Source organism: Notolepis coatsorum, assembly GCF_963971535.1.
Source record: "Notolepis coatsorum genome assembly, chromosome: 11".
Lineage (NCBI taxonomy): Eukaryota > Metazoa > Chordata > Actinopteri > Aulopiformes > Paralepididae > Notolepis > Notolepis coatsorum.
The window spans coordinates 112249174-112265697 of NC_140175.1; the positions used below are offsets into that span (position 1 = coordinate 112249174).

The 16524-nt window shown below is 46.6% G+C and overlaps 1 protein-coding gene across 1 annotated transcript in view; it reads left to right on the forward strand.

Moving 5' to 3' along the window:
* The window catches only part of LOC311237246 (cytosolic purine 5'-nucleotidase-like), a 68878-nt gene that overhangs the window by 31133 nt on the left and 21221 nt on the right, over positions 1-16524 (forward strand). The window contains exons 10-11 of the mRNA XM_084325053.1: positions 10296-10331; positions 12399-12497. Of these exons, the coding sequence (XP_084181179.1) occupies positions 10296-10331; positions 12399-12497 (135 nt within the window). The remainder of the gene's footprint in view (positions 1-10295; positions 10332-12398; positions 12498-16524) is intronic.

The window sequence follows — 16524 nt, forward strand, 5'->3', positions numbered from 1 at the left end:
GAGATGACTGTTGATTGGACGAGGAGTTGGGTGGCTTCTTTTGTCAGGAAGGGGCGTATCCTTCTGACGTTGCTCAGGAGGAATCTGCAGGTTCTGGTTGTCGCTGCGATGTGAGCAGAGAAGTTCAACTGGTCGTCGAGGACAACACCAAGGTTCTTGGCGGTCGGGGACGCGGTCACAGCTGCATTCTCGACTGTGATGGAGAGGTCGGTCAGGGGGGAGGATTTGGCCGGCAGGTGGAGCAATTCTGTTTTGCTTAGGTTCAGTTTGAGGTGGTTGGTCGTCATCCAGGCGGAGATGTCGGACAGACAGGCCGAGATCCGCTCAGAGACGTGGATATCTGAGGGAGGGAAGGAGAGAAGAGTTGAGTATCATCGGCATAACAATGATATGAGAAGCCATGAGACGTGATAATGTTACCCAGTGATTTAGTGTAGAGGGAGAAGAGAAGGGGTCCTAGGACCGAGCCCTGGGGGACACCCGTCCGGAGGGGGCGGGTGGCCGACAGAGTCCCTCTCCATGACACTTGGTAGGAGCGGTCGTTGAGGTATGATGTCAGCCATGTCAGCGCAGATCCAGCCACTCCCATTCCTGCGAGGGCCGCGAGAAGGATCTGATGGTTGACTGTGTCGAAGGCTGCAGATAGATCTAGGAGAATCAGGACAGAGGAGAGGCCTTTCGCTTTTGCTAAGTGAAGTGCCTCTGTGACCGCAATGAGGGCCGTTTTTGTGGAGTGGCCAGTCCGGAAGCCAGACTGATTGGGGTCTAGGAGGTCATTCTGTAAGAGATAAGCAGTAAGTTGGTTGGATACAGCACGTTCAAGTGTTTTAGAAAGAAAGGAGAGAAGAGAGACAGGACGATAGTTGGCTATGACGGTGGGGTTCAGGGTTGGTTTTTTTATGAGGGGCGTGACTCTGGCTTGTTTTAGGGAGGTGGGGACCACCCCCGAGTTGAGTGAGGAGTTGATGGTTGCAGTTAGGAATGGGAGGATGTCCGGTGCTATGGTTAGCGTAGCTTAGCTTCATCACTGGAAGTGGGTCAGACTTTACCCTGAAGTTCCCTACAGTCCCCTACAGTCACGAAATACACTCCAAATACAACTCCAAAATGTTCCTGTAAACATGTTGTGACCTGTGTATTTACCACGTGGAGAAATACAAAATAATTGTATTCGACATTTACGTTTTCTAAGCAAATATACTCTGAATATTTTTTTGCCGAACCACTCTCTCTCTGGGCGCAGTGATTTCACGCAACGCAGTGCTACTTTTTAACGTGACGCCAGTGTTTGTTTACATTTTCATTTCATTCAAAGGATCCGAACCGATTGAAGTTTTTGGATACCATGACTGTGGTAAGTTTTAATTTATGTTTTTAGATGGAAGGCTGTATTCCATCTGTCTAACGTTAGCGAATATTGTGAGATTGATGAATAGGACATAACGTTACTGGACTATTGACCTAGTTAGCCCCTTTCCTGACTGCGATGCACGGCTACAGGGTTTGGGCGAGTGAATCCACACTCGTGGTATTATTATAACTAATTTATTGTGTAACGCTAGCCCCTTAAAACTTACCACAGTCATGGTATCCATAAACTTCAATTGTTTGCCAGTGTTTGTTTACATTTTCATTTCATTCAAAGGATTCGAACCGATTAAACATCCAATGAAATGAAAAATGCATTTTCTTCCATGTTACCTCTTTTGTCTTATCTGTTCATCACTATGTGCCAAGAAAATTCACAAAAATTATTTCCTTCTTATTTTCCAAGTGTCCTTTATTTATAAAGGTGAACACTATGAGACCCAGATCTCTGTTTCATGAACAACCTGTTTACAAGGGATATACATTAACACTAGCACAGCCGACAAGGGGTCAAATGACCCCTAGGCATTTTCAATCAATGTATCCTCGTCACTCGTCGAGCTCCAGCTCTGTCACTCAATGACTTTTCCTAAAAGTACCCGTTTTATCTGGCACGGTTTCTGAAATTTCAAAATGACTTCAGGAAAATGTAATTAGAACGTTATTCCATGGGCCGTTGGAACAGACGAAAGTCACAGCACTTTGCGAGCGTCTTTTGCCCGTAAATGTGTGGCTCTTCCATCAATTTTTTTTATGTCACTCAAACCTACATTTCATTGTGGTAAACCTCATATTTTTATATTCAGAGGTAATTATATAGTTTACACTGTTTATTTTTCTCATATTTCTCATATAAGCTGTCGGGTCATCCGACCCGTTCCTGGTGGGAATTAGTGGCATTTTCTCCATGGCTGTGCTAGTGTTAAAAAATAACACACCAACAAACATATATATATCAAATATCAAATGAAACAAATACAAGCAACATCTAAAATATGAAGAGTTCAAAACTTTCATCTAACGGAATGAAATGTTTTAACTTTAGGTTTTCTGTAATTCATTCCATTTGAAAGGCGCAAAACCAGATTTACCAAGCTCAGTTTTTACAAGCCAAGTAATCCTGTGACCTATGCGCTGTGTTTAAAAGTGAAAGGTTAGTTCAGACAACAGAGGTTAAAGGTTAGTTCAGACAACAGAGGTTGAAGGTTAGTTAAGAAAACAGAGGTTGAAGGTTAGTTAAGAAAACAGAGGTTAAAGGTTAGTTAAGAAAACAGAGGTTGTTGTGGAGGGCCAGATTAAACCGAATATATATATTTATTTATATATATATATTTAATTGTATTTGTATATTCTCTAATATTCCCTGATATCCCTTGTATATTCCTTGTACAATATGCATTGAATATCCATTCTAGCCTACTGAACATCCCATAATAGTCTCCATTCTACTATTGGTCGAGACCTTGGTGCCAGGCTGCCATACCCCCCAGACCCAGTTCAAACGTACCGCTCAACATGTACGAACAAGTCCTAGTTCCGCGTAGGAATCTGGCTACCGCACCACTAACGGTACTATTTGTTCATAGTGCGTATATATACTGCGCTACTAAAGTAGGACTTCCTTTTTAGTCCAGTTTCTTACCCTCCAATAGAGTGACAGACGTAAAGCCTCCCCGCGACGCCACGTGTGGGAGTAAGGCCAAGTTCGGCCTACCATCGGTATTGAGACATCGTGTATATTAATATTTGAATAGTCATATTTGGCACTATATCGTCGAGTTGGACGTAGTCTATTAAGCTAATAATAGTCTATTCATATGTAGTGCTTCGTGCGGTGAGAATACTATCGTAGTCAGTACCCCATCGTTTCGGGCAGAGAACTGGCTGCTTATCCAGGGTGGCCGACCCCATGTGAGGCTGCACCCGAGGAGCCCCAGAGCCGACGAGCGAGTGGACCTGCATACCGGATTATTCTACCGACGACAGCCCGCCTTCCCAGGCACGGATTATGCTTTGTATACAGTGATTATTCTATGGATAAAGACCAACACTGCCGTGTGTTGGAAAACCCCCCCCCGGAGAGGACGACAGGTGAGGAGACGCTCTACACGACGAGGTCGCTTCACGTCTCTCCATCGTGGACCGAAGGAAGCCGGCCCACAGAGAGTCCAACTGCTTTCATCTGTGGATCGAGGATCGCTGAGGCACCGAGCCGCACAACCGTGGGTTCTCCCAGGATACCCTCGGCCAGACGGATACAGCCAGACTCTACCCCCCCCCCCCCTTCTCCAGTTGTCTTACAAGCGACCGGAATTCCCCCCTAGTGTATCCAGTTCTATAATCATTAAAGTATCATTGCTATTATTCCTTAAATATTCCAGGTTGTATATTTACCGCCTGCGCCACCAGAGATTGGACGTTCTCTATTGATATACCAACGAATACTCATTTGCCATAAAAGTGCATCCTATTTCAAATCATAAATGTAATTAAGTGATTGCTCTACATACCTTTTGCTATGTATTAATTATTATTAAACGCAGACTTTCGACTTGGTACATTTGTGTTGGATCGTTTCATCTACGTGGGAGTGTTTACCATAATTATTTATGCCTAGTACTGGGTGGCCAGAGTCTAAAGTACAAGAGGTAGTGGTAGTAAGTATCATATCTAACAATACAGTCAGGGAATTGTACCCCTCAGTTACAATTGGTCCTTCGAGCCGGATGGTAATTAGTGTAATATTAATATAGTGTTATTAATATTGAAATGGCCTATGATGAACACTCCACGAAACGATCCTCCTAACCAACGCCCGCAGCGCGAACGACGGCTCCCTCAGTACTTAGAGGCTTACGCTGTCAGTCAACAACCTAGTCTTCTACTAACAGTAAACACGGTAAAACTAGAAAGTAAAAGTATGTCTAACCCCAACGCCCAGACTACCCCGACCATAGAGGCCCCTACGGGTTCTAATGTAACTGACGGTTACATTAGATTACATTAGTTCACGGTGGGGACCAGTGGGAACCAGACATGACTTCACACCCCGCCAGTACTGAAGAAGTAGTCCCCGATGAGTCCCGGGAGGAATACAACGCTACCGAGAGAGAACTCGGCACGGAAGAAGACGGGGAGAGCACCGTGGAGATAGAGCTCCAAGGCTCCGCAAGGAGTACCCCGAGGGAAGTCTCCCCTATACAACCGCCTTCTCCCAGCGAGGCAGAGAGGACCCTACAGCAGGCCTTCCTCATCAGCCTGAACGCCGCTGCTGAACGCGACCGACTGCAGATCCAGCAGCGGAGCGAAGAAGAGCATATACGTCTAGAAATAAGACGCATTCAGAGGGAAGAGAATGTGGCCCGAGACCGAGCAGACAGCCAGCGAGCAGCTGCTGGTGCTCTACGGGACGCAGAGCGCGACAGACAGCAAGCGCAACTAATAGAACAGCTGATCAGACGGACAACACCCTCTCCCTCCGCCAGAGGCTCCAGGAACTCGTCTAGACACACCTCCAGGGCGGCATCCCCTAGCCGAGTAAACAACCCTGAACTTGACCAACAGACGAGGTCTATACCCCCCACAGACCACCTCCCCCCACCGGTCCAAGCGAGACCTAGCAACCGGGAAGGAGCAGCATATCCTGTGGAGAGGCTAAACCAGAGACTACAAGCACTGGATGACCTAACTGAAGACGAAGAGGAAGAGGAGGAGAACCACGCCCGACGACAGCACGGTACAGCCCAGGCTATACTCCCGCGGAGCTGCGCTACAGACCCCCGACTCTATACCCGGGTGAGCACGACGCACGACCCGCACCGAGGAACAGCACCTGGACAAGCGGGCCATGGTACACTGCCGGTACCAGCCCATACCAAGGAGCGGGAGGAGACTCGCCTAGGAGGCCTCTCCCCCAACGCCCGCCGATGTATCCACAGTCAGCGTCATACATTGGCACGCCTATGGTACCCGACTTCACCCAAGAGAACCGGGCCCAGTATACAGAACTCCGCATGTGTCTGGAGACCATGTTGGTGGATGTATTGGATGAACGCCATAAATACGCCATCCTACTGAAGCACTTAAAGGTACCCCGCGCACATAATATAGCGCTCGCCTACGCGACTTCCACCACCCCATACACAGCAGCGCTGGTAGCATTGGACCAGAGGTATGGGCGCATATGGGATTACGTGATCCAGGAGATCCGACACATCGACCGCTTACCCCCAGCAATAGACAATCGAGCACTGGACGACCTGTCCATCAGAGTGCAGTCCCTGGTAGGGATGTTGGGAGCGCAGAGAGAGAAGGGGAGGCATGAACTTTACGCCAACTCAAATGTGGAAAGGATCTTGGAGAAGCTGCCGCCCGCTCGACAGGAGCGCTTTAGGCAGCAGAGAGACCACCGAGACCCGAATGGCCCCGAACCGAACCTCCTCGATCTAGCAGACTTCCTGGCGAGAGAAGTCAGCAGCCTACGGCTAGATACATTCGGACGGAGCACCCCTGGCTCCAGAGAAGGAACCAGACGACTAAATGATGGAAGAAGATCGGTGACTGTGATGCACCAATCGGAGTCAGTACCGAGCAGCAGGAGCCACAGTACCCCCTCCAGAACGGAGAAGTGGAAGATAGTGTGCCCCTACTGTGAGAAAGAACACTGGCTAGCGCAATGTGACTCCTTCCCCAAGCTGAACGCGGAGGAAGCAAGTCAATGGATAAAGTCCAACAAGCGCTGTTTTCGCTGTGCGCGCTCACACATGGCAGCCGAATGCCGCTTAAAGAAAAGGTGCACCAAGTGCGATGGAGCCCATCTGGACATACTTCACGACAGTAACAGACGGCGCCCTTCACCCGCACCATCCAGCAGCAAAGCGAGCGTCATGTACATCGATCCCGCCAGCAGCAGTGGAGCCCGAGTACTCCTAAAAGTAGTGCGTGTGACACTAAGCTACCAGAATAAAGTCCTGGACACTTACGCCGTCCTCGATGACGGGTCAGAGAAGACCCTTCTGCTCGCCTCCGCTGCGGCCCAGCTAGGGCTGCGGGGAAGCGAAACCCAAATGACAATTCGGACAATAAGACGAGATTTGAAGACGATAAAGGGCGAGAATGTCTCATTCTCTATCGCAGCAAGCGGCCAGCCTGAGCGACGGTACCAGATTACAGACGCTTTCACCAGCCAAGAAATAGGACTGTCGCGGTACACATACCCCGTCGCCAAGCTGATGGAGAAATATGCACATCTGCGCAAGTTACCGATCCCGCTCATAGACAATGCTATGCCGACCCTGTTGATAGGCTCCGACCATGCAGACCTCATTGTCCCGATAGACCGGGTTCATACCGGACCCCGAGGCTGTCCTGCAGCAGTCGAGACCCGTTTGGGATGGACTCTCTAAGGCCCGCTCGCCAAATCTCTCAACCGAAGTACAGCCACTAGATGTCTCCACTCCCGAGTCACAGAGGGAGAAACCGCACTCCTGCAACACGTAGAGCGGTTATGGACCTTGGAACAAATGCCCTTTAAGAACGGAAAGAAAGACATTCGCTCTAAAGATGACATTTACGCCATTCACCTCCTCGAGACAGGGACCAAGAGAGTCCCGGTCAACGGCGTGTTGAGATACGCCACGCCACTCCTGCGGCGAGAAGGAATGCCTACTTTCCACGCCAAGACAGACGCCACAGAACGGTACCTGCTGAACACGGAGCGGCGCTTAGCCAAGAACCCCGCCCAAGAGAGTGTATACCGCGCTGAGATTGAGAAGCTCATCACAGCGGGACACGTCACAAAGATGGACATTAAAGAGGCTGACCAGACCACTGAATCGTGGTACGTGCCTCACCACAAGGTCCATCACAACGGTAAAGACCGCATAGTATTTAACTGCAGCTACCAGATCGGATCCCAAAATCTGAATAAAGAGTTACTGCCCGGTCCCACACTCGGCCCCTCCCTACTCGGCGTTCTACTGCGCTTCCGCCAGGAAAAGGTGGCCATCAGCGGGGACATTAAAGGAATGTTCCTGCAGGTGAGATTAGTAGAGGAGGACAAGCCCCTGTTACGGTTCCTATGGAGAGAGAAGCCAGGAGATGAGCACCCAGCCATCTACCAATGGGAAGTCCTCCCCTTCGGAACGACGTGCAGCCCCTGCTGTGCTACATTTGCACTACAGAAACATGTAGCAGAGGACCCAGCAGCAGACGAAGAGGTCCGACACAGCGTAAAGAACAGCTTCTACGTAGACAACTGTCTACAAAGCCTTTCAACCCAGGAAGAAGCCGAGGCTCTCCTGATTAAACTCCGCGCCTCATTGATCAAAGGCGGCTTTGATCTCAGGCAGTGGGCCAGCAGCGATCCGCAAGTACTGCGCAGCCTCTCCTCCGAGGACAAGGCAGCCAGCAGCGAGACCTGGATGGCTACAATCCCGGGAGAAGCCCAGGAGATGACCCTGGGATTGGTGTGGCGATTCAAAACAGATTCGCTTCACTACAGACACAAGCCCCTGACTACGGAGCAGGGAAGGCCGGAGCGCACCTAGCCACGCTCATCCAACGTGAGCTCACCATACCGGTGTCTAGAACAATCCTGTGGTCAGATTCCACGACAGTACTCGCCTGGATCAAATCGGACTCATGCAAGTACAAAGTCTTCGTGGGAGTCAGAGTCACCGAGATTCAAGACTTAACCGAAGAGTTAACCGGAGAAACAGAGTGGCGCTACGTTGATACAAAACAGAACCCAGCTGACGTCATCACCCGGGGAATGCCCCTAGATGACCTCACCCGTCGCAATGTCTACAGTGACGGCCCATTATTCCTAAAGCTCCCGGAAGGAGAGTGGCCCACGCCTATCCCGAGGGAAGCCAGTCAGGAGGAGGCTGAGAATAAGAAGCCTGTGTTCTGTGGATTGAGCACTGTTATCTCCGCAGACCCCAACATAGATGATTGCACTACCATAGAGAGTGCACAACAAAGGACATTCCTACTGCACTACCTACCGTCTCTACAGACCCGCCAGAAGTGGGTAAAGGAGAGAGACAATTTGACAGAAGGAACGGTCGTCATGATTATTGATCAATCACTGCCCAGAGCTATGTGGCCGGCCGGCCGCGTAAGCAAAGTGATCACCGGTGCCGACGGCAAGGTCCGAGCAGCTGAAGTGCTTGTCCAGGGTCGCACTTACACCCGTCCCGTGGCGAGGCTCATAGAACTGCCCCGACTCCCAGACACAATCGATGATGACCATGACCCTATAACCCTATGACTTTGTGAAGTTGACTGACCCCTACAGCAAACCCCTATGTGTAAATAGACAACGCGATTAATCTGTCTCTGCTTAACTGATTAGGTCTGGGACCAATCAGGGGGTGGCTGTTGTGAAGGGCCAGATTAAACCGAATATATATATTTATTTATATATATTTAATTGTATTTGTATATTCTCTAATATTCCCTGATATCCCTTGTATATTCCTTGTACAATATGCATTGAATATCCATTCTAGCCTACTGAACATCCCATAATAGTCTCCATTCTACTATTGGTCGAGACCTTGGTGCCAGGCTGCCATACCCCCCAGACCCAGTTCAAACGTACCGCTCAACATGTACGAACAAGTCCTAGTTCCGCGTAGGAATCTGGCTACCGCACCACTAACGGTACTATTTGTTCATAGTGCGTATATATACTGCGCTACTAAAGTAGGACTTCCTTTTTAGTCCAGTTTCTTACCCTCCAATAGAGTGACAGACGTAAAGCCTCCCCGCGACGCCACGTGTGGGAGTAAGGCCAAGTTCGGCCTACCATCGGTATTGAGACATCGTGTATATTAATATTTGAATAGTCATATTTGGCACTATATCGTCGAGTTGGACGTAGTCTATTAAGCTAATAATAGTCTATTCATATGTAGTGCTTCGTGCGGTGAGAATACTATCGTAGTCAGTACCCCATCGTTTCGGGCAGAGAACTGGCTGCTTATCCAGGGTGGCCGACCCCATGTGAGGCTGCACCCGAGGAGCCCCAGAGCCGACGAGCGAGTGGACCTGCATACCGGATTATTCTACCGACGACAGCCCGCCTTCCCAGGCACGGATTATGCTTTGTATACAGTGATTATTCTATGGATAAAGACCAACACTGCCGTGTGTTGGAAACCCCCCCCCCCGGAGAGGACGACAGGTGAGGAGACGCTCTACACGACGAGGTCGCTTCACGTCTCTCCATCGTGGACCGAAGGAAGCCGGCCCACAGAGAGTCCAACTGCTTTCATCTGTGGATCGAGGATCGCTGAGGCACCGAGCCGCACAACCGTGGGTTCTCCCAGGATACCCTCGGCCAGACGGATACAGCCAGACTCTACCCCCCCCCCCCCTTCTCCAGTTGTCTTACAAGCGACCGGAATTCCCCCCTAGTGTATCCAGTTCTATAATCATTAAAGTATCATTGCTATTATTCCTTAAATATTCCAGGTTGTATATTTACCGCCTGCGCCACCAGAGATTGGACGTTCTCTATTGATATACCAACGAATACTCATTTGCCATAAAAGTGCATCCTATTTCAAATCATAAATGTAATTAAGTGATTGCTCTACATACCTTTTGCTATGTATTAATTATTATTAAACGCAGACTTTCGACTTGGTACATTTGTGTTGGATCGTTTCATCTACGTGGGAGTGTTTACCATAATTATTTATGCCTAGTACTGGGTGGCCAGAGTCTAAAGTACAAGAGGTAGTGGTAGTAAGTATCATATCTAACAATACAGTCAGGGAATTGTACCCCTCAGTTACAGAGGTTAAAGGTTAGTTCAGACAACAGAGGTTAAAGGTTAGTTCCACCCTGCTAGCAGTGCAGGAGGCATCAATATGAAGACATTCCAACTCCTCTTCTCTTCTCCTTCCTCCCACAAGGTCATCATGAAATATCTCCTGGAAGGAACCTCCAAGGTAGGCTGACATGTCCCCCCTTGTCCAATCAGAGCCAAGATATTATACTTGATCTTTTAAAAAACAGTAGTAGGCTACTTCATGAGTTAAAACTAATGCTGTCAAAGTTAATGCGTTATTAACACAAAATTATTTTAACGGCACAATCTTTTTTTTTATTGCGCGATTAACGTTTAAAAAAAACTTTACTAGACTTCACCCAGGTGTATTATTGATACTCTCATTGATACTATGTTTGTTTCTGACTCAAAGTGTGTGTGTGGAGAGAGAGAGAGAGAGAGAGAGAGAGAGAGAGAGAGAGAGAGAGAGAGAGAGAGAGAGAGAGAGAGAGAGAGAGAGAGAGAGAGAGAGAGAGAGATGAGGAAAGGGCAAGAGAGAAAGATCTGGGAGTGTGTGTGTGTGAGAGAGAGAGGGGGGGGGGGTGAGGGGTGCAAGTTCTCAGCCCTTGTGTGTGTGAATGTAACAAGTTCCTAACTTTTTCTTTCCCCTATTATTTCATGCACACTTTATTAATTGTTTTAATTATTATTTTCTTTTAAGTTATTTAGTTTGTTTTAAATGTTATGCAAATTTGCAATGCACGAGGGCCATCCTTTTGTGTTAAATGGCTGCTTAAACGGGGATGAATAGTTCAAGTGCAAAGTTCAACACACTAGACTAGTGTGTTAGTAATCATTACTATGTAATGTTACAGTTAGTATTGGTTTGCCCATCTGCTATTTTTTTTGTTGGGCTTTCTTTTTCTTTCTTTTTTTACAATGCAGTTTGCACATCTTAGTTACTTGAAGATTCTGGACAGTATTTCTCATTGTGGCAATAAATAAACATGCATTTTTTGCATAAAGCAAGCATTTGTCGACTCTCATGTTGATAAGAGTATTAAAACTTGAAAAATATCAGTTTAAGGTAGAATTAGAACAGATAAAAAAGATGCGATTAATAGCAAATTAATTAAAAGTTAACTATGGACAATCATGCGATTAATCAGATTAAATATCCTTAAATGTTATGTTTTTGTAGGTTTTTATTGATTTTTGCTACCAGGCAGTCTGGTAGAGAGAGAGAGAGAGAGAGAGAAAGAGAGGAGGAATGGGAGATAGACCGGGGAAGACATTCGGCAAAGATCACCGGGTCCGGGAGTCGAACCCGGGTCGACCGTGTTGCACCGTAGTGCTGTATGCGGTGCGCCACTCGGGCACCCGAGATTAAATATCTTAATCGAATGACAGCCTTAGTTAAAACACATTAGTACTTCATGGATACGGATTTAAACACATTGGTACTTTGTGGATAAGGGCTAAACACATTGGTACTTCATGGATAAGGGTTAAAAGCACATTGGTATTTCATGAGTTAAAACACATTGGTATTTCATGGGTTAAAACACATTGGTATTTCATGGGTTAAAACACATTGGTACTCCATGGGTAAGGAATACATTAGCACTTCATGGATAAGGGTTAAAAACACATTGGTACTTCATGGGTAAAACACAAATTACCTATTTAAAAAGCCAACATGTAACTTGGAAAAAAATTTATCTGCTGAGATACTGAGGCACCTTAACCAGGGTATTAGCTAGTATCTGGAATATCAATGTACATATAAACACCTTATCCTGAATAAGACCTTAACCAGGGTATTAGCTAGTATCTGGAATATCAATGTTGTACATATAAACACCTTATCTTGAATAAGACCTTAACCAGGGTATTAGCTAGTATCTGGAATATTATTGTACATATAAACACCTTATCTTGAATAAGACCTTAACCAGGGTATTAGCTAGTATCTGGAATATTATTGTACATATAAACACCTTATCCTGAATAAGACCTTAACCAGGGTATTAGCTAGTATCTGGAATATTAATGTACATATAAACACCTTATCCTGAATAAGACCTTAACCAGGGTATTAGCTAGTATCTGGAATATTAATGTACATATAAACACCTTATCCTGAATAAGACCTTAACCAGGGTATTAGCTAGTATCTGGAATATTAATGTACATATATAAACGATGTATAAACCGTGTCCTAAATAAGACCTTAATCTTCCATCAGACTAAGAAGCCGTGGCGTTCGTTCTTCGACCTGGTCGTTGTCGACACGAGGAAGCCCCTGTTCTTCGCCGGGGGGACGGTTCTGAGACAAGTGGACACGGTGAGACACACTCTGAGACACGGTGAGACACACTCTGAGACACGGTGAGACACACTCTGAGACACGGTGAGACACACTGAGACACTCTGAGACACGGTGAGACACACTGAGACACGGTGAGACACACTCTGAGACACGGTGAGACACACTGAGACACTCTGAGACACGGTGAGACACACTGAGACACTCTGAGACACGGTGAGACACACTCTGAGACACGGTGAGACACACTGAGACACTCTGAGACACGGTGAGACACACTGAGACACTCTGAGACACGGTGAGACACACTCTGAGACACGGTGAGACACACTCTGAGACACGGTGAGACACACTCTGAGACACGGTGAGACACACTCTGAGACACGGTGAGACCCACTCTGAGACACTCTGAGACACTCTGAGACACGGTGAGACACACTGAGACACTCTGAGACACGGTGAGACACACTCTGAGACACTCTGAGACACGGTGAGACACACTCTGAGACACTCTGAGACACGGTGAGACACACTCTGAGACACAGTGAGACACACTGAGACACTCTGAGACACGGTGAGACACACTCTGAGACACGGTGAGACACACTCTGAGACACGGTGAGACACACTCTGAGACACTCTGAGACACGGTGAGACACACTCTGAGACACGGTGAGACACACTCTGAGACACGGTGAGACACACTCTGAGACACGGTGAGACACACTCTGAGACACGGTGAGACACACTCTGAGACACGGTGAGACACACTCTGAGACACGGTGAGACACACTCTGAGACACGGTGAGACACACTCTGAGACACACTCTGAGACATGGTGAGACACACTCTGAGACACGGTGAGACACACTCTGAGACACGGTGAGACACACTCTGAGACATGGTGAGACACACTCTGAGACATGGTGAGACACACTCTGAGACACGGTGAGACACACTCTGAGACACGGTGAGACACACTCTGAGACACGGTGAGACACACTCTGAGACACGGTGAGACACACGCTGAGACACACTCTGAGACACGGTGAGACACACTCTGAGACACACTCTGAGACACACTCTGAGACACGGTGAGACACACTCTGAGACATGGTGAGACACACTCTGAGACACGGTGAGACACACTCCACTCCACTCCAACCTTCTGCAATCTAGATTTTAAAGGGGATCTATTTAGCTATTTCTTTCACTATTTGGGCAATTTTACACAATTCCTGTGAGTCTATGGAACACATCTGTACATTTTTTTTTTTTTTAATGCATTGTTTTGTATTTCTAATCAAGTACTGTAGAGCACCACTTTCTGCACTTCCAGATTCCAAGCTGTTTTTGGCTGGGCTCCGCCCATACTCGCAATGCACTTTGAGTGACACCCACCTGCACTGACAGATAACTTTGGGGGAGAGAGAGAAAGAGAGAGGGAGAGAGAGAGAGAGAGAGAGGAGGATCGCTCTGAGAGCGCGCGTGTGCGCTTCGAGTCGCAAGTGTGTGTGTCAAATGCAGGGGGAGAGACAGAGAGATCGCTCCGTATGAGCCTCTCTCTCTCTCTCTCTCTCTCTCTCTCTCTCTCTCTCTCTCTCTCTCTCTCTCTTCCCTCCCTCCTCTCCTCTCTCTCTCTCTCTCTCTCTCTCTCTCTCTCTCTCTCTCTCTCTCTCTCTCTCCTCTCTCTCTCTCTCTCTCTCTCTCTCTCTCTCTCTCTCTCTCTCTCTCTCCTCCTCCCTCCCTCTCCTCCTCTCTCTCTCTCTCTCTCTCTCTCTCTCTGTCTCTGTCTCTCTCTCTCTCTCTCTCTCTCTCTCTCTCTCTCTCTCTCTGTCTCTCTGTCTCTCTGTCTCTCTCTCTCTCTCTCTCTCTCTCTCTCTCTCTCTCTCTCTCTCTCTCTCTCTCTCTCCCTCTCCCTCTCTCTCTCTTTTGGGAAGTGCAAGTGTCTGACAGGGAAACCAAACCGCTTCCGCATGATTTCCACTCGCCCCGTTTTGGCCATTGTGGGCGGTGGCTACAACCACAGAAGGAGCTGAGCCTGAGAATTGTTTTTTGATTGTATTCATTTTGCAATGTGACAGCTCTGTTTACACATCATTCCTATTCCTTTTTTTATTGTACATATATTTTTATTGTATTGTTCACTTTTGCTTTGGCAATGTAAACACATGATTTCTCATGCCCATTGAACTGAGTGTGTGTTGTCAGTGTGTATGCAGAGTGTGAAATAAACTTGAGAAGTTACAGTCTTGTCATTCTTGTAAGTCCTACACTACACTGTTACAATGATATATAAAATAGCATATTATATTATATACCCATTCATATGCACATGACAGAAAATATTATATGCCATATAATATTTTCTGTCATGTGCATATTGAATGGGTAATACTATTACTACTAATACTAGCCTTATGCACCTTATGACACTGAATATATTTTCAGTTAGTTAGATAGTAAATTATATTGACATTTGTGTTGTTTTTACTACCTGTACCCCCCCTTCCCCCATGCTGCTATTATGCCTGAATTTCCCCAAGGGGATCAATAAAGGAATATCTTATCTTATCTTATCTTAGCCGAGAGTAGGACAAATTTGGGCTGGTAGCTCTCGGCTAGGTGGCAAATAAAAAGTAGATCTTGGTTCAAAAAAGGTTGGGCACCCCTGAGCTGAGGTATATTCTGAATGGCTTAGTTCACTGGGGGAGGATCTTGTCACAACTGAACTGGAGGAATGTGCCTGAATGAGAATGTCACACCTAGTCAGTGTTGGTACACCCCACATTGCTAGAAAACAATGCAAACCCCTGGAAAAGGCCATTTATAAGGTAGGGGATATTTGATGTCACAAACGGAAACGGATCAGATATCCTGGTTCTTGTGGAAACAATTACGATAAATGATAAATTGGATACTTTTATCCTAAGGCTGCTCCGCTCCATTTATCACAGAGCAAATAACACAGTATTTAATATTTCTATTTTAACAGGGAAGTCAGGCTCATGTAATTCCATTACATAAGGATGTAGGAGAGGATAAGGCGATAGAAGTGACCACAATATTTATCAATCAATCTCCAAATTATCCTGTCTATCAAAAGTCCTCAAAGCACTCTATTAAGCCCACATCAATCTGCGTTTAGAGCAAAAGAGCACTATTACATTAGTTGCAAATGACAATCTGTTTTGGACCAAAGAAAACATTGTGCTGCCCCTTTTGTAGATCTGTCAAAATCGTTTGATACTGTCTGTTACTTCATTATCTGCTTTTACAAAGCTGATACATAATTGGCCTTGATACAAATGCTTGTAGACAGTTTCAGAACAATTTCTTTGAGAGACCTCTGTGTGTGAAGTCGGCGGGTGGCCAGTCCGAGTGGTTGGCAGTAACAAAGGCGTTCCACAGGGATACATTTAGGGTCTTGTCTTTTTTATTTACCATTAATATTAATAATATTGTCTCATGTTTAAGTGGCTGTCAACTTCATCTTTATACTGATGACACTATTGTGTTTTGTATTGTGTATTGTACAATTAGCCAACCTGCAACGTTCCTTTAATGTTCTACATAAGATGTATTTTCTAATCTTAAACTTGTAGCCTACTTAATGTAAATAAAACTAAATTCACGTAACTACGCTTGCAGCATAATCGCAACATCCTGGGCTCGAATCCGGCTGAGGGACGTCACATCATGTGTTACAGGTCTCCCCTCTCTCTCTCTCTCCCAATGTCCAAACTGTCCTGTCAATACAATTACTTAGAAATGCCATAAAAAATATTTTTAAAACTAATAAACCCATGGTGTTTTCTAGAGCCAGAGGCCATGTTTGTCTGTTGTCCTGTATGTGAGGTCCTGTTGTCATTGTACCAGGGTCTGTCTGTTGTCCTGTATGTGAGGTCCTGTTGTCATTGTACCAGGGTCTGTCTGTTGTCCTGTATGTGAGGTCCTGTTGTCATTGTACCAGGGTCTGTCTGTTGTCCTGTATGTGAGGTCCTGTTGTCATTGTACAGGGTCTGTCTGTTGTCCTGTGGAACTT